The 19,075-nt window shown below is 36.9% G+C and overlaps 1 protein-coding gene across 2 annotated transcripts in view; it reads left to right on the top strand.

Annotated features, from left to right (window-relative positions):
- The window catches only part of LMBRD2 (LMBR1 domain containing 2), a 56,001-nt gene extending 42,047 nt beyond the window's left edge, over nucleotides 1-13,954 (top strand). Inside the window, exons 17-19 of one of the 2 annotated variants that reach the window (XM_060146965.1) lie at nucleotides 2,850-2,955; nucleotides 7,344-7,470; nucleotides 8,407-13,954. In XM_060146965.1, the coding sequence (XP_060002948.1) occupies nucleotides 2,850-2,955; nucleotides 7,344-7,470; nucleotides 8,407-8,467 (294 nt within the window). In that variant the 3' untranslated portion in view covers nucleotides 8,468-13,954. Of the gene's footprint in view, nucleotides 1-2,849; nucleotides 2,956-7,340; nucleotides 7,471-8,406 lie in introns of both variants that reach the window. The other variant, XM_060146964.1, reaches the window with a different exon arrangement.
- Nucleotides 13,955-19,075: the final 5,121 nt, after the last annotated feature.

The raw sequence follows: 19,075 nt of genomic DNA, 5'->3' as shown, positions 1-19,075 counted from the left end.
CAGTTTCTGCTGAAAGATCAGCCGTTAACCTTATGAGGATTCCCTTGTGTGTTATTTGTTGTTATTCCCTTGCTGCTTTTAATATGTTTTCTTTGTATTTAACTTTTGACAATTTGATTAATATGTGTCTTGGCATGTTTCTCCTTCGATTTACGCTGTATGGGACTCTGTGTGCTTCCTGGACTTGATTAACTATTTCCTTTCCCATATTAGGGAAGTTTTCAAATATAATCTCTTCAAATATTTTCTCAGTCCCTTTCTTTTTCTCTTCTTCTTCTGGAACCCCTATGATTCGAATGTTGGTGCGTTTAATGTTGTCCCAGAGGTCTCTGAGACTGTCCTCAGTTCATTCTTTTTTCTTTATTCTGCTCTGCAGTAGTTATTTCCACTATTTTATCTTCCAGGTCACTTATCCGTTCTTCTGCCTCAGTTATTCTGCTATTGATCCCTTCTAGAGTATTTTTGATTTCATTTATTGTGTTGTTCATCGTTGCTTGTTTCATCTTTAGTTCTTCTAGGTCCTTGTTAAATGTTTGTTGCATTTCCTCTATTCTATTTCCAAGATTTTGGATCATGTTTACTATCATTATTCTGAATTCTTTTTCAGATAGACTGCCTATTTCCTCTTCATTTGTTAGGTCTGGTGGGTTTTTATCTTGCTCCTTCATCTGCTGTGTGTTTTTCTGTCTTCTCATTTTGCTTATCTTACTGTGTTTGGGGTCTCCTTTTTGCAGGCTGCAAATTCGTAGTTACCATTGTTTTTGGTGTCTGTCCCCAGTGGCTAAGGTTGGTTCAGTGGGTTGTGTAGGCTTCCTGGTGGAGGGGACTAGTGCGTGTGTTCTGGTGGATGAGGCTGGATCTTGTCTTTCTGGTGGGCAGGTCCATGTCTGGTGGTGTGTTTTGGGGTGTCCGTGGACTTATGATTTTAGGCAGCTCTCTGCTAATGGGTGGGTTTGTGTTCCTGTCTTGTTAGTTGTTTGGCATAGGGTGTCCAGCTCTGGTAGCTTGCTGGTCGTTGAGTGAAGCTGGGTGTTGGTATTGAGATGGAGATCTCTCGGAGATTTTCACTGTTTGATATTACATAGAGCTGGGAGGTCTCTTGTGGACCAGTGTCCTGAAGTTGGCTCTCCCACCACAGAGGCACAGCACTGACTCCTGGCTGCAGCACCAAGAGCCTTTCATCCACACGGCTCAGAATAAAAGGGAGAAAAAGTAGAAAGAAAGAAAGAAGGAAAGAAAGAGGATAAAATAAAATAAAATAAAGTAAGGTAAAATAAAATAAAGTTATGAAAATAAAAAAATTATTAAGAAAAAAGTTTTTTTTAAAGTCGAAGAAAAAAACGGACTTATAGAACCCTAGGACAAATGGTGAAAGCAAAGCTATACAGACAAAATCTCACACAGAAGCATACACATACTCACAAAAAGAGGAAAAGGGGAAAAAATAATAAATCTTGCTCTCAAAGTCCACCTCCTCAATTTGGGATGATTCGTTGTCTGTTCATGTATTCCACAGATGCAGGGTACATCAGGTTGATTGTGGAGATTTAATCCGCTGCTCCTGAGGCTGCTGGGAGAGATTTCCCTTTCTCTTCTTTGTTCTCACAGCTCCCAGGGTTCAGCTTTGGATTTGGCCCCGCCTCTGCGTGTAGGTCGCTGGAGGGCGTCTGTTCTTCGCTCAGACAGGACGGGGTTAAAGGAGCCGCTGATTCGGGGGCTCTGGCTCACTCAGGCCAGGGAGAGGGAGGGGTACGGAGTGCAGGGCGAGCCTGTGGCGGCAGAGGCTGGCGTGACATTGCACCAGCCTGAGGCGCGCCATGCATTCTCTCGGGGGAGTTGACCCTGGATCCCGGGACCCTGGCCGTGGCGGGCTGGACAGGCTCCCCAGAAGGGGGGTGTGGATAGTGACCTGTGCTCCCACACAGGCTTCTTGGTGGCGGCAGCAGCAGCCTTAGAGTCTCATGCCCGTCTCTGAGGTCCGCGCTTTTTGCCACGTCTCGGGCCCGTCTCTGGAGCTCTTTTAAGCAGCGCTCTTAATCCCCTCTCCTCGCGCACCAGGAAACAAAGAGGGAGGAAAAAGTCTCTTGCCTCTTCGGCAGGTCCAGACTTTTCCCCGGACTCCCTCCCGGCTAGCTGTGGCGCACTAACCCCCTGCAGGCCGTGTTCACGCCGCCAACCCCAGTCCTCTCCCAGCGCTCTGACCGAAGCCCGAACCTCAGCTCCCAGCCCCGCCCACCCCGGCGGGTGAGCAGACAAGCCTCTCGGGCTGGTGAGTGCCGGTCGGCACCGATCCTCTGTGCAGGAATCTCTCAGCTTTGCCCTCCGCACCCCTGTTGCTGTGCTGTCCTCCGCAGCCCCGAAGTTCCCCTGCTCTGCCACCCGCAGTCTCCGCCCGTGAAGGGGCTTCCTAGTGTGTGGAAACCTTTCCTCCTTCACAGCTCCCTCCCACTGGTGCAGGTCCCGTCCCTATTCTTTTGTCTCTGTTTATTCTTTTTTCTTTTGCCCTACCCAGGTACTTGGGGAGTTTCTTGCCTTTTGGGAGGTCTGAGGTCTTCTGCCAGCGTCCAGTAGGTGTTCTGTAGGAGTTGTTCCACATGTAGATGTATTTCTGATGTATGTGTGGGGAGGAAGGTGATCTCTGCGTCTTACTCTTCCGCCATCTTCCCCCCTCTCCCTATCTATGATTTCTAAAGGCACTGTGCTAATTATACTGATTATCTGATGAATTCCTGATGAAAAAGAATTAGATTATATTACTCTGCATATGTAATCTAAATCTGTTATCACTGATGAATTATTTTCTGACTGTGTGTTCTTGTGTTATATAATCATTTGTTTTTCTTTCCTAGGAATGGAAAGAACGTTATGGACACAGTAGAGAAGATTCCACTAGAAACAGAAATGTTCATATTGACCCAAAAGAATCAAACTTCTCAGATATTAGTACCAACCGATGTAAGTAGTTTATTGTCTAGTTTTCTAAGAAATTTTTTTCTTATGCTTGCTTGCATAGAGACTGAGGATTAGTTACCCATCCAGAAATGCCTTTAGAGAACTATAAATGTGGTTCTGCAGTGACTTTACTTTTTTCATCCCTCAGTGTATGAGAGGAAGGAGAAACTCAAATACACATTCTGGTAAGAGAAGGAGACATCTGGGACATCAAGTGATTAGTTGTAATTACACTACCTAAATAATAGTACTTATCCCAGGCACATTGTAGGCAGGTACTGATTTCTGTTTACCTAGATGTTTTTCAGGCTGTTCAGTCATTTTTATAATAAGTTACTGATTGACCCATATATATCAGGTACTTTCCCAGGAATACAGGAATACAAAGAAGATAACTTCCATCCTCGGTTTGCCTATAATTTAGTGAGGGACTGATATCAGGCAGAAGACATTGGTCAGTCGGTTGGGTTAGGAAACCTCCCCACATCCTTGACCCTGCCATCTGCTTCTGGGAATGCGAATTCCCAGGATCCAGCACTGAGTAGAAGGCAGAGGTTGTTTGTCTTTGGGGGAGATGCAGGGATGCTGAGAGAGTGTAAGGGTGCATGCCTGTTGCTGAGAGAACTCAGCTCAGGGGATGGAAAAGAATTCTTTATTGGGAACAGATTTCTGTTATAAAGAAGTACTGTTTAGGAATAAGTAGTACTTAGCCAGGTGAAGGGGTTTTAGGTAGAAGGAAGAATGAGTGACATGAGAGAACCTTTGGGAAAATGTAGGCTTTTCTCTATGACTAGAGCCTAAAGTAGAAGCCTGATAGGAGGCAAGGCTGCAGAGATAGTTGGGAAACAGGTATTATCATGCTTAGAAGTTTAGATTTTATGCAAAGATAAGATTTCAATATGGAAAGAAGCATGCTCAGATTTTTGGTTTAGGGAGATGAATTTGACATCTGTATAAAGCATGATTTCCAGGGAAGTGAGACAGAAACCAGTTTAGTGTCTGTTTTAGTAATACAGTCAAAAAATTATGAGAGCTCCCTCTGCACTCATTCTTGTTTCCCTCTCAAATCTGTTCATTCACCCAAGGGAAACTAGAATGCTCTTCTATACCAATAAATCTGATCATATCACTTCTCTGCTTAAAACTGTACAATGACTTTTCATTCTTATGGAAAGCCCTTCTGCGTGTGAGGCTGGATCTCTCCCCATGCTCCCCCGGCCCTCTCTGCTCCGAGCACACCTTGCCTTCTGCTCACTCAAGCAAACACCATTCCTTCTGCTGTGCTGTTTCTCTGCCTGAAATGCTCTTCCTGCCCTTCTTCACCGCATTAGCTCCTGGTCACCTTGCAGATCTCACCCCCAGAGCTTCCTCAGAGAACCTTCCCCAGACCTCTCTGACTAGGCCAGATCACCATCATGGTTACTAACAGGTGACACTCCTCTTAAACACACATCAGAGTTACCATTTTACATTTGTGTCGTTATTTGATCATGGTTCTTCTCCCTCACTAGATTGTTAAGTTCCGTAAGAACAGGGACCATACCTGGTTTTGCTCACTGTGGTATCACTAGAGCCCAGCCCAAAGCCTGGCATACGGTACCTGCTCAGTGGAGACTTGTAGAATTGAACAAAGACAACCATATCTGTAGTATATTCTATTTTATGAACATATATCCTCAGTCACCCTGGTTTACAGTTTTCACAGATACCCACTAGTTGTTTGTTTTTTTTTAATTGAAATATGGTTGATTTACAAGGTTGTGTTAATTTCTGCTGTACAGCAAAGTGATTCAGCTATACATATATATATATATATACATTCTTTTTTATATTCTTTTCCATTATGGTTTCTCACAGCATATTGAATGTAGTTCCCTGTGCTACACAGTAGAACCTTGTTGTTTATCCATTCTATATATAATAGTTTGCATCTGCTAACCCCAAATTCCCAACCCATCCCTCCCTCCCTGCCTCGGCAACCACAAGTCTGTTCTTTATAGATCTCCACTCTTTTTTTTTTTTTTTTAAACATCTTTATTGGAGTATAATTGCTTTACAATGGTGTGTTGGTTTCTGCTCCATAACAAAAGCGAATCAGCCATACATGTACACATGTTCCCATGTCTCTTCCCTCTTGCATCTCCCTCCCTCCCGCCCTCCCTGTCCCACCCCTCCAGGCGGTCACGGGGCACCGAGCTGATCTCCCTGTGCTGTGTGGCTGCTTCCCACTAGCTGTCTACCTTGCGTTTGGTGGTGTGTATATGTCCATGCCTCTCTCTCGCTTTGTCACAGCTTACCCTTCCCCCTCCCCATATCCTCAGGTCCTTTCTCTAGTGGTTCTGTGTCTTTGTTCCTGTCTTGCCCCTAGGTTCTTCATGACATTTTTTTTTCTTAAATTCCATATATATGTGTTGGCATGCAGTGTTTGTCTTTCTCTTTCTGGCTTGCTTCACTTTGTATGACAGACTCTGGGTCTGTCCACCTCATTGCAAATAGCTCAATTTCGTTTCTTTTTATGGCTGAGTAATATTCCATTGTATATATGTGCCACATCTTCTTTATCCATTCATCCGATGATGGACACTTACAGTGACACCTAATTCACATAATTATCACACTGTTGAGATCTTTCTTCCTTTGTATATTTGTTTTGTAGTCTGCAGTGTAGCATTGCAGCTCTATTTACAATAGCCCGGAGATGGAAACAACCTAAGTGTCCATCATCGGATGAATGGATAAAGAAGATGTGGCACATATATACAATGGAATATTGCTCAGCCATGAAAAGAAACGAAATTGAGCTGTTTGTAGTGACGTGGATAGACCTGGAGTCTGTCATGCAGAGTGAAGTAGGTCAGAGGGAGAGAGACAGATACCGTGTGCTGACACGTGTATGTGGAATTTGGGAAAGAAAAGATGTCATGAAGAACCTAGGGGTAGAGCAGGAATAAAGACACAGACTTACTGGAGAATGGACTTGAGGATATGGGGAGGGGGAGGGGTGGGCTGTGACAAAGCAGGAGAGAGGCATGGACATATGTGCACTACCAAGTGTGGGGTGGATGGCTGGTGGGGGGCAGCCGCATGGCACGGGGAGATCAGCTCAGTGCTTTGTGACCGCCTGGAGGGGTGGGATGGGGGGGTGGGAGGGAGGGAGCAAGCGGGAGGAGATATGGGACCATGTGTGTATATATAACTGATTCATTTTGTTGTGAAGCAGAAACTAAAAAAAAAAAAAAAAAAAAAAAAAGAGGGCATGAAATAAGCACCCTTGAGATGACCCTGGAGATAAAGAAGAAAGGATGTGTTTGGATGAGATTTAGCGTAGAAGAAATAGGAGGAAACTAAAGTTTCAATTAAAGCTAGAAAATAAAGGGAGGATTCTACAAAGAGATTTGGAAGTTTATCATGGATTTGGAGTTAACAGAATGCAGAGATCTGGGAGTATGGAGAATGGTTAAGAGAAGAGGAAACACAAAGCCTTAGGATAATGAGTTAGAAACTGGCATGTGGTAGGCAACCAATATTTGCTGAATGAATGAGAGAAACGGTAAAGGGCAAAGTCCAAGATGACAAAAATATGAGAGAATTGGCTTGCCTTAGATTTTCAAAAAGACCTATATTATAGTTTTTTTGAAGCTGTTGAGCTGCTCAAAATAACATTGTGAAAATTTAGGTTGTTTATGAAGTAAACCCCATTCACGTAGAGAAGGGATTAGTTCTCTAGATCTGTGCTGACCAGGATGGTAACCATTAGCCACATATGGCTGTTGAGCATTTGCAGTATAGCTGGTGCCCCATATTGAAATGATAATATTTTGTATATACTGAGTTAAATTAAATATATTAAGAATAATTTCACCTATTTCTTTTTACTTTTTTAATGTATCTACTAGTAAAAAGTAAATACGGGGCTTGGAATTTATTTCTGTTGGACATTACTGCCCTAAACTATTGCTTCATGGGAAAAAGACTCAGGCCTTTTTTGAAGAGTTTGAGTTGATTACACCTTAAAATCCTAGCCGAGAAGTGAGATGTAGCACCCCCTGTATTCAGTGTGCAACCAGCTGAAACTTAATTTGATTATGAACAATTTCACTGTTATGATACCATAGTTAAATACTAATTCTGATTCATATTGAGTCTTTGCGCTATAGCTGCTTCTGAGCTTAGACTACATACAAGGGAGAACTTTTCCTTGTTATTTTCTATCATACTATTAATCATTTTAATCTAATTTTAAGATAACCACATAGTTATCTTTTCTTAATATTGTCTTTACAATCAAAATTCACATCCTTTATAAACTTGACTTTTCTTTCCGTGAGTCCATAGACTGTGACCCATAAAGACAATAGAAAGTGGACATTTTTTTTCTTCTTTTGCAGCAGCATCCAAATATACCAGGGCTAATAATAGGACTGAAAGGGACCGAATAGAACTCCTCCAAGATGCAGAACCTCTGGATTTTAATGCAGAAACATTCACTGATGATCCTCTTGAATCTGAATCAGGAAGGTAAGTTCCAGCTTATCATTTTGGCTCCAGCATTCCTCTGAAATTTTAATAACATTCTGACTTGACGAGATAAACATAAGGAAAGTATTCATCTTTACTACTAATAAAAAGCATATTAAGCAACCTTTGAAACCTTTTAACACCTTCTAATGCTTTTGTATTTAAAAAATTATAGCATCTAGTGGTGGTGATTGAAATTAGTATCCTCGCAAACTACTACTAGTAGTATGATAAGTAACAAAAAAGAATTGAAATCATTTGGTAGAATCTTAACAATATTTATATGCCTATTTCTGACAATCCCTTTTATGAAATGTATCATATTTTGCAATAGTTTACATAGGTGTAACTGGGTGGCACACTATTCTAAGCACTTTAACAACAGTAATTGTATTTTATGGTTGTCAGTCCAATTGAATTTGCATCCAGAGAGGCTCAGTAACTTACCCAGGATCACACGGCTTGTAAATGACAAAGTCAGGCATTTAAACCCCAGGACTCTGGCTACAGAGTCTGTGCTTTTAGCTACTATACTATGTAGAAATAATTAAACAAAAGCAAATCATCATATGCATGAAGATATTTGCTATAGTATTGCCTATAAATAGCAAAAAGAATATTCTATTTATATTCAACAATCTAGTTATTAAATCTGTTAAGTTCCATGATGTATTTTACATCTCCCCACTCCTTTCTTTTTACATCTCTCACCCCGCCATATGTGTCATATGTCATACGCTCTAAAACCGTCATTGGTTGATTTATAATTAGGTAAATCCCTTTGGGATAACATTCTTGGCTAAGTTCCTGATTTCAGCTACTGAATAGATTTTACAGTTCTTACAAATTATGTAGCCACTTCCTTTTAATGTGTCCTTGTTTTTCTCTCCTTCTTTATTTTTGATGCCTTGGATCATTTCTTTATCCACCTTTCAGGTATCAGCCTGGTGGACGATACCTCTCAATGTCTCGCAGCCGAATATTTGATGATGTTTAAAATCTGTAAGAATATATGGAATAACTAACCAAGATCAACACATAAGTTCAGTCTTTATGAACATCTGTATGCCCTAGAATTTACACTGAACTCTTAGTGAAAAGTGTCAGGATAAAAAAGGCACTAAAAATTAATGGGATCTTAGTAATAATAGTTTATTGTTCATTGAATAGAGTATCATCTTTTCTAATAAGGTTTGTTACATACCATTCCTGAAGTGTCTGCCTTAGAAGTACAGTTACAGTGGAAGGATTTAATTCATGATTAAGATCAGTATATGTTGAAAACATGTAATTCAGTTTGTTTCAGATAAATTTTTTTCAGGAAAGTTGTTTCAAAGGTCCAAGGAAGCCATAGTTGTAACTGAATAATATTATACAGTTTTATTATTGTGACTTACATATTTTCTGTTTCTAAAGAGTATGTTGATCCTTTATTTCTCAAAGAGATGGACACCTCAATAACAACCATATTTACAAAACCCATGTCTTAAAACACGGCTTACTTACCAGACATAACTGAATGTAGAAAGCTCTTTTTCAATACTGTATGCAAATTAGTTAGGTTTTTGCATGTATAATTAAGATTATCCTTCAACTGATAGTGTGTGTATCTTCAGCATGTGTACTATAATCAGGTGATGTATTCTTTCAGTCTTTGGTGGTAACTGGAAATTGTCTTATGCTTTTGGTATTGTTTTGTAAAATTTTCATTTCAGGGAGAGGTGTTCACCTTTGTCATTTAGCATATTGATTTGAGTTGATTATTCCATTCAAGGAGAATTGTAATTGTTAATGGTAAATAGTGGGGGGTTTTAATAACCAAAGAGTCCCACAAAATTCTCTGCTTTTGAAAGGTGCCTGTTTATTCCTTTTGTAAAACAATATCTGGTTATTCAAAGGTAAAAAGTCAATCCATTTACTGTTATTACTAACAGTTAAATTATGATTTATAGAAAACAGAAAACTAGTTGAGAATGGAGATGTGTAGTAACTTGTTGGTTAAACATGTTATTATTTAAAATTGAATTTTTTAAACTTTGTGTTTAAGCCAAAGTTAGGTATTATATTTTAAATCATCAGTGTTTTATTTCACAGTGACTATAGTTGAGCACAACATGTTTGCAGAGAGTTATGTCCCTGAAATATTTGCAACTCTGAGAATCCATACCTTGGATTCACCCAGTGGTGACTGTACTTGAGCTTGCCCATGGCTGTCTTAGTTTAACACCTATTATCCCACGTAACTTTTAGTAGTGGCCCAGTTTGAAGATGAATTATATAGTCAAGTTTGATTATATGTTTCTTGAGGGTAGTTTTTCCCTGAATCATATTTAAATGTTTTATTTTCCTCTTTTCGTAATGTTATCATTTAAACTTTTTAAAAGCCACAGTTTTATGCATATACTGAGAGGAATAGTGTATCATCCTAATTATCTGATTTTCTTAAATTTTTATGAACTTTGAGATTAGATCCCTTTTAAAATATCAATGGATAGATTTTACTCTCAATCGAAGATTATATAGACTGCTTATTTAAGAACACACACACACAGCCTTTTATTGTGAAGCATGGCTAGAGAGCAGTAGGCCAGGAGCAGAGATAATTTAACACTGTTTGAAATTTCATGATTGACCATTGAAACCTTGGGCAAATCATGTAACCATTCAGTGCCTCAATTTCTTCATTTTCAAAATGAAGAGGACTCTTGCTACTTACCTACTGATCTACCTCACAAAGCTATTGTGAGGGTACTGAGTTGATGTTTATATGGTGGCGTTTAAAAAGACAGAATAAGTTGTTAGCTGTGCTGGTTTTGTTATTTGAAAATAGTGGATGGGAAAAGGATCACCCCAGGAAGGGGTCCAGTTTCTTATTATTACAGAGAAGCTTACAAGTTCCCAGAGCAAAAGCTCTTTTGGGAATAATTAATCAAAATCCTTTGAAAATAATATTGTTTTATTTTTCAGTCTTTGGGTTTACTTTGGAATATTTTCCTTAAGTATAATGTTGTTTCTCATCAGGTTTTATCATGAAACTCAGATGCTATTGTAGAAATAGAATCAGAAAAAGAGAAGAAATGATCCAGTTACTTTTATAACTTATAATACCCTAAGATATATTGATAGAAATAAGTAAATTTTATTGTTATATTTTATTGTTAAATTTTTTATGATTATAATAACTTTTGAGTTATTTCCAGAATAATTTTTGGTTGTTTAAGTGATGCAGAGTATTCAACTTTTTAAGCAGAATTTATCTTACAGGATTTCAAATATGATCATATAGGAAGGTTACCTAGCTAGGTAAATTTGTGTTTAGGAGGTAATGATTTAACCCCTGAGGACTAGGAGTTCATTGCTGGGGAAATGAGTTAATGTTCATTAAGCCACCTTGTAAAAAGCTAATAAGAACAAAAGTTTTCTGTTTTGAGAAGCTTATTAAAATATAATGATATCTACTGCAAAACGTTACTACTAAATTCATAACACTACATGCAAAGTACATTTCCTGAAGAATTACTTCTGGTAATTACCTTTTGAGGTGTTTCTTACATAATAGTAGATATCTGGTTAAATTTTCTAAATTATTTTTCTAAATAATGTTAGGTAAGGATATTCTAAGCCAGTAGTTCAAAATAACCATTGCAGAAAATAACAATTAATAATCTATTAATTTCATGAATCTATAAGTTGCTAATTAACTTTTGTTACTACATCAATAATTTCTTATTATCAATAGAGCACTTTTGTAAAAATCATTATTAAAATAAACCTAATTTTTAGAATTTGTTCTCTTACCAAATGAACGCAGGGGCTTTGGAATAATTTCATCACGTAAGAGGCCCTCATTTCACAAGAGTGGTAAGGGCTAAATCAGAACATTCAAGGGTTTTTCATTTATAAAAAATAGATCAGAGAGTTTGACAATCGAAACTTTCTTAAAATAATGCTGCCAGTTGATTTGGTTTTGGACACTACTATTTGATTAGATTATCAGTTCTTAAATTTATGCTGGTTGTGTGCCCAAATGAAATTAAATGTGGATAGGAAAGTCAGTGTGAGTGTTTTTTAAGTATATTTTAGAATATCAATGAAGGGATTCATTGATGTACAATAGCAAACCTCATTTTTTTATACCTTTAGTAGATTTAGAGAATGTTCTTGATTTTTGTGTTGATTACTATTTTAAAGGAAAAATAAACTCTCCATAATTATAATTCACACTGTTCAGTAATGTGAGTTTTATACTTGTGATTTGTGTGGGCAATGCCTGAAAAATCACAGGGATAAATATATTTGCACTAAGAGGCAAAACATGTCCCTGAAAAATCTTAACATACTTGAATCTCCAAAATACAATGGATTGTATTGTATTAAATTCTAAATGTTGAGAAGTAAATGAATTTAGAGTTTTATCTTTCGTTTCTTTTCTTCCTTCTTCCCTTCATTCCTTTTATACCTTCCTTCCTATCTGAAGCCTCTCTGTATAGTATGACTTCTAATGTGCTGACAGATTTTTTTTCCGTTTGTTCTTTGTGTACAGTTGTTTTTGATGATCAGTGCACTCAGAAGGTTCTTACTACAGATCCCACTACTTGAATAGCAGTATTGCACTTAAAGTAGTGAAACAGATTTTGCTAGACAACTAAGCAACATCTGAATGTAAATGTGATGGATGCTAGCTCAGTGTGTTGTCTTTTTCGCCACTAAGTAGGACACTTCAGTAAAATGAATTATTCTCAGTGTAAATGTTTTAGCATAAAATTAGACTTCCAAAACGAGTAATTGTTAAAAACAAAACAAGCAAACAAACCCAAAACATTAAGAACCTTGAGGCCTCTTTTTATGAAAAGGAGTTCGTAAATAATATACATCATTGTCAAAGTTTTCATTAAAGAGAGGTTGGAACAATATGAGAGGGTTACAGGAAGCCTTCTGAATTGTGAATTCCCTTTGTGTGGGGTACTTCTTTCCAACTCAGTGACTTTTTTCCTGCTCAGAGACCTGGAAGACTAGGCAGTGTTATCCCCTGTACTAACTCCTGGAGACCAGGTCCTGTGAGCCGTCTCTACCATCAGAGCAGCCACTAGCCCTGCCCCATCCCCAGTCCCATTGCAATGGGAACATACCCTCACCCCTAATTCCTTTCATGTTCAGCCTGGTTTTCCTAACATTTTATTTTCACTTTCAAAAGATTTGTCCATCAAGGTTGATCACAATTTTAAATTTGTTAATAAAGCAAGAATATTGGCATGTTCCTCTTCTCATATCCTAAAAGACTTTTGTTTTTAACACACTTCCTGGTGTGAATTAACCTCTTTTCCTGTGAAAATCTTTTCTTTTGTGCTTATCCTGATCTCACATTATTTTGCAAAAGGAGATTTTTACTGTACTTAGTGCAAAAGGGTAGAAAGAATGGTTTACTGTGGCAGACATAGGGAGAATAAAGTCATAATTTGTTCATCTGACTGTACAACACCATTTTGAGTTATTATTGACATAAATCTTATCAACCTAATCACTTAGAGCTGTATTTCTCAAAAGAATGCTGGCTAGCATCTTCCCTACTTAGTACACCAAATTGTAGGGGAGAGACTATTTTTTTTTTTTAAAGCAATCCAATGGATTTGTTTTGTCCATATTTTGAACACAACTTGAAGGATTTTTCTCATTTAGAAGATAGAGAACATGTGGACCTGTCTTTTAAATTACTGTAATCTCATATATATGTTTATAAATTATAGCATTGAAAAAAGAGCTCTAATATTGATGTTGTTACCTTCTGATATTTAATTTTTATAAAATGTTTTTGTAAGTAACTAATTATAGTATTGCTTTTAAGTAGTTTAAAAATCTTGCTCAAATAAGTTCTGCCCAGAACCTGTTTCCTTAGGGCAATACTCTAAAGTTCAGTAGTCCAGTATGAGTTTGAAATACTCCTACATCTCTTCAGTATCTTTTTATATATACCAGTACCCAAGCAAAGTATACCAAATGCCTAATTTCTGTGTTGCATTAATAAAGTACTTGTTATTTACCTAATTCAGTGGATTAGGTGAAATAGAAGATAAGTCTTTCAAATGTGCATCTGATCATAATTTTCAAAATGTACATTATGTTCATTTTTGGTGCATGATGCCAATTTATCTTTAATCAGCTACTACTACCTGGTATGTAATGGCAGATGTTTTCCTTTCTGACTAATGGGTTGTAGATGTAACTATTTTTCTCTGCAGATTCTCACTAAATATGTATTTGAACAAACCTGCAAAGTGCTACCTATAAGTAAGTTAGCATCTTTGGCCTTATCTATGCATAATGTTCTCTTAGTTTGGTTTTGACAAACTCATGGACTTGGAATTGCTTTGTAGTATTTTAATTTATTGCGATGTAATGAATTTTTTGAAATGTTTATTTGATTAGCTGTTAAAATATAGGAAATTATGTAGCTTTGCATGAAATAAAGTACATTTCTACAAGTTACTAAAAATTTTGCTGATTATGTGTTTTACTTCATACCACCTTAGAGATTAAACTCTTTTTAGTAGACTAAGGCATGTTTTGTTCCTTACAAATTTATTAACAGGTATCACAAAAGAAATGTTTTAAGGTAAATAATTCAATACTGTAGGTTCCACATTACTTTATCTTGTGTTTATAATTAAAATAAATGTTATAAAACAAATATCATATATTAATGCATATACGTGTAATCTAGAAAAATAGTACAAATGAACCTATTTGCCGGGCAGGAATAGAAACGCAGATGTAGGGAATAGATGTGTGGACACGGGGAGGGGGGAGGGGAGGATGGGATGAACTGGGAGATTAGGTTTGACATAATTACACTACCATGTGTAAAACAGCTAGCTAGTGGGAACCTGCTGTATAGCACAGGGAGCTCAGTTCGGTGCTCCGTGATGACCTAGATGGGTGGGATGGGGGGTGGGGAGGGAGGTCCAAGAGGGAGGGGATATATGTATACATATAGCTGATTCACTTCACTGTGCAGCAGAAACTAACACAACATTGTAAAGCAATTATACTCCAATTAAAAAAAAAAAACTAGAGCAGAAATCAATGAAGTTGAAAACAGGATAACAATAAAGAAAATCAGTAAAACCAAAAACTGAGTGTATGAAAAGATCAATAAAACTGATGAAACCCTAGCCGGGCTGACAAAGGAAATAGAGAGTTGCTTACCCATATACCAAAAATAACAACGGAAATTTGAAATTAAAAACACAACACCATTTACATTCATCCTAGCTAATACAATAAGACAAGAAAAGGAAATAAAAGATATACAGGTTTGGAAGGAAGAAATAAAACCATATTTGTTTGCAGATGATATGATCATCTATGTAGCAAACTAAAAGAATTGACCAAAAAAAAAAAACTTCCTGGAATAAGTCATTATAGCAAGTTTGCAGGATATAAGATTAATATGCAAAAGTGAATCACTCTCCCTTTTACCAACAATGGAGAAGTAGAATTTGAAATTAAAAATACCATTTACATTAGCACCCCCCAAAATGAAATACTTAGGTATAAATCTAATAAAATATATCTAAGATCTATGTGAAGAAAACTACAAACCTCTGTTGAAAGAAATCAAAGAATAAATGGAGAGAGATTCCATGTTCATGGATGGGAAGACCCAATATTACTGGGATGTCAGTTCTTCCCAAATTGACCTATAGATTCAATGCAATTCCAGTTAAAGCCCCAATAAGTTATTTTGTGGATATTGACAAACTGATTCTAAAGTTTATATGGAGAGGCAAAAGGCCCAGAAGAGCCAACACAATACTGAAGGAGAGCAAAATCGGAGGACTGACACTACCCAACTTCAAGACTTACTATAAATCTACAATTATCAAGACATTGTGGGATTGGTGAAAAAATAGACAAATGGAACAGAACAGAGAGCCCAGAAATACACCCACATAAATATAGTCAATTGTTTGACAAAGGAACAAAGGCAATTCAATAGAGAAAGGGTAGTCTTTTTAACAAATGATGCTGGAACACTGGATAACCATGTGTAAAAAAAAAAAGTCTAGACACTAACTTTACACCTTTCACAAAAATTAACTCAAAATGGTTCATGAACCTAAAACTATAACACAAAACTTCTAGAAGGTAACATAGGAGGAAATGTAGGTGAACTTGGGCTTGGCAACCAGTATATATATCACACAAAAATGTGTGTGTGTGTGTACCCAGAGACATGTACAAGGATGTTCATTGTGCTACACACAGTTACTTCAACCATAAATAATTCAATCAACAGAATGAGTTTATTTATTCAACATGATGGATATATGCATGAATAAGTAGAAATGATTAATTATAGCTATGTAACAACACGGATGAAACAGATAATGTAGATCCAAAGGATTCAGATGTGAAAAAATAATATAGTGTGATTCTGTTTATATAAAGTTAAAAAAAGATAAAATTAAATTGTAGACTTAAAAGATGACTGCTTTGTAGTAAAATCATAAAGAAAAAAGAAACAAGGAAAGATTACCATACGTGTCATGCTGTTGCTTACCTTTGAGGAGAAAGGGATTAGTGATTGCAATAGGACAAGAGAAGTTTCTGGATTGCTGCCTGTGTTCTCTTTCTTGGGTGGGTGGTTTTACAGGTGTTCACCTGGTAATGAATCACTGAATAGTACGTGCTTTTATGTGTGCTTTGCTATATGTACCTTTTATTTCATAATAAACTGAAAAATACAGAGATTTAAATTACATAACTTATACCATGTAAGTTGGGAGTGGAGCAAACTGCATTATAGTGTTCTAAGGGAGGAGTAAAGAGGTTGCTTAAGCCAGATTTTCAGTTGAGGATGCATGCTACGATAATCATTAAAAGAACAGAAGTACGATATAGATACAAATAAAGGAAAAATGGAATGATAAAAAATTCAAATCAAAACAGCAAAAGAACAAAAATAACCCTAAAACTAGACTTTATTGTTTCAAAATGCATACATAGTTGAGAAAACTATAAAGAAAATCATGTGAAGTGATTTACTATATAAGTCAGTATGCTTCTGATAGGGATGGGACATTCAAAGGTATCATTCAGAGAGGCTCTCAGGTACTAAGGGCAATGTTTTTTTCTTATACTTGGGCATTTTTTATAAGCATTTTTCTATTTATACTTATTTACTATACATTTATATTTTATGCACTTTTCTGAATGTGTCTATATTTCAAAATGTAAAAGGTTTCTAAAAAGAAAAATCAGTTTCTGTAAATCACATTAATAGTTGAAAGAGTAAAAGTTCTATTTTTTAAAAAACAATTTTTTTCTGATGAAGAATGGATATCTGCACGCATATGTATAGACATGTATATGTATAAATAAGAACCCCAAACTACTGCAAAACAGTCTTGAGAAAGAAGAACAGAGATGGAGGAATCACACTCCCTGACTTCAGACTTCGCTCCAAAGATACATAATCAAAACAGTATGGTACTGGCACAAAAACAGATACCTAGATCAATGGAAAAGAATAGAGAGCCCAGAAATAAACCCATATACTTATAGTCAATCTATGACAAAGGAGCCAAGAATATACAACAGTCTCTTCAATAAGTGGTGCTAGGAAAACTGGACAGCTACGTGTAAAAGAATGAAATTAGAATATTCTCTAACACCATATACAAAAATAAACTCGAGGTATTAAAGACCTAAATGTAAGACTGGAAACCATAAAACTCCTAGAAGAAATCATAGGGAGAACACTCTGACATAAATTGTAGCAATATTTTTTTGGATCTGTCTCCTAAAGCAAAGGAAATAAAAGCAAAAATAAACAAATGGGACCTAATTAAACTTAAAAGCTTATGCACAGCAAAGGAAACCATAAGCAAAACAAAACAAAAGACAACCTACAGATTGGGAGAAAATATTTGCAAATGATACTACTGACAAGGGATTAATTTCCAAAATATACAAGCAGCTCATATAACTCAACATCAAAAAAACAAACAACCCAATTTAAAAAATGGGCAGGGACTTCCCTGGTGGTGCAGTGGTTAAGAATCCGCCTACCAATGCAGGGGACACGGGTTCAATCCCTGGTGCAGGAAGATCCCACATGCTGTGGAGCAACTAAGCCTGTGAACCACAACTACTGAGCCTGTGCTCTAGAGCCCGCGAACCACAACTACTGAAGCCCGCACACCTAGAGCCCACGCTCCTCAATAAGAGAAGCCACGGCAATGAGAAGCCCATGCACCGCAACAAAGAATAGCCCCTGCTCGCTGCAACTAGAGAAAGCCCATGTGCAGCAACGAAGACCCAGTGCAGCCAAAATAAATAAATAAATTTATTTATTTTTAAAAAAATGGGCAGAAGACCTGAATAGACATTTTCCCGAGGAAGGTATATAGATGGCCAACAGGCACATGAAAAGATGTTCAACATCACTAATCATCAGGGAAATGCAAATCAAAATCACTATGAGCTATCACCTCATGCCTGTCAGAATGGGTAGGATGTGGAGAAAAGGGAGCTCTTGTACACTGTTGGTGGGGATGTAAATTGATGCAGCCACTGTGGAAAGAAGTATGGAGGTTTCTCAGAAAACTAAAAATAGAGCTACCACATGGCCCAACAGTTTTACTCCTGGGTATATATCCAAGAAAACACAAAAACACTAATTTGAAAAGATACATGCACCCCAATTTTCATAGCAGCATTATTTACAATTCCCAAGATATGGAACCAAACCTAAGTGTCCATCAACAGATGAATGGATAAAGATGATGTGGTATATATACATACAATGGAATACTAGTCAGCCATTAAGAAGAATGAAATTTTGCCATTTGCAATGATATGGATGGACTTGGAGGGTATTATGCTAAGTGAAATAAGTCAAAGATAAGTACTGTATGATATCACTTATATTTGGAATCTAAAAAATACAACAAACTAGTGAATATAACAGCAAAAACAACAAAAACAGACTCACAGATATAAAGAACAAACTAGTCGTTACCAGTGGGGAAAGGGAAAGGGGGAGGGGCAATATAAGGGTATGGGATGAAGAGGTACACACTATTATGTATAAAATAAGCTACAAGGGTATATTGTACAATAGAGAGAATATAGCCAGTATTTTATAATAACTACAAATGGAGTATAACCTTAACAAATTGTGAATCACTATGTTGTACACCTGTAACATATATTGTAAATCAACTGTATTTCAATTAAAAAATAATAAATGAAAAAAGACAACAATGAAAATATAAGCATTCTTTTCTTTTCTGATAAAGGATGCATATCTACATGCATATATATAGACATATATATGTATAAACATGAATGCAAAACTACTGCAACTGTCATCCTTAATGCTATAATCTTTACCTTTAAGACCCAGAGCAAGCCACTTCTATTCAGCATTGTATGTTCCATAATCATAAGAAGAGAGAAATAAAAGGCCTAAGAATGAAAAAAGGAGAAACAAACTTTTATTTACTCTGACATGATTATGTATGTGGAAGATCCAAAAATACACAAATCATTAGTATTGAAAAGAAAGTGGCATCTCTTAAGGTGGTGTTTGGAGCCTCTG

The sequence above is a fragment of the Lagenorhynchus albirostris genome, chromosome 3 (assembly GCF_949774975.1).
Source record: "Lagenorhynchus albirostris chromosome 3, mLagAlb1.1, whole genome shotgun sequence".
Lineage (NCBI taxonomy): Eukaryota > Metazoa > Chordata > Mammalia > Artiodactyla > Delphinidae > Lagenorhynchus > Lagenorhynchus albirostris.
This window is presented reverse-complemented; position numbering and strand designations above follow the sequence as displayed.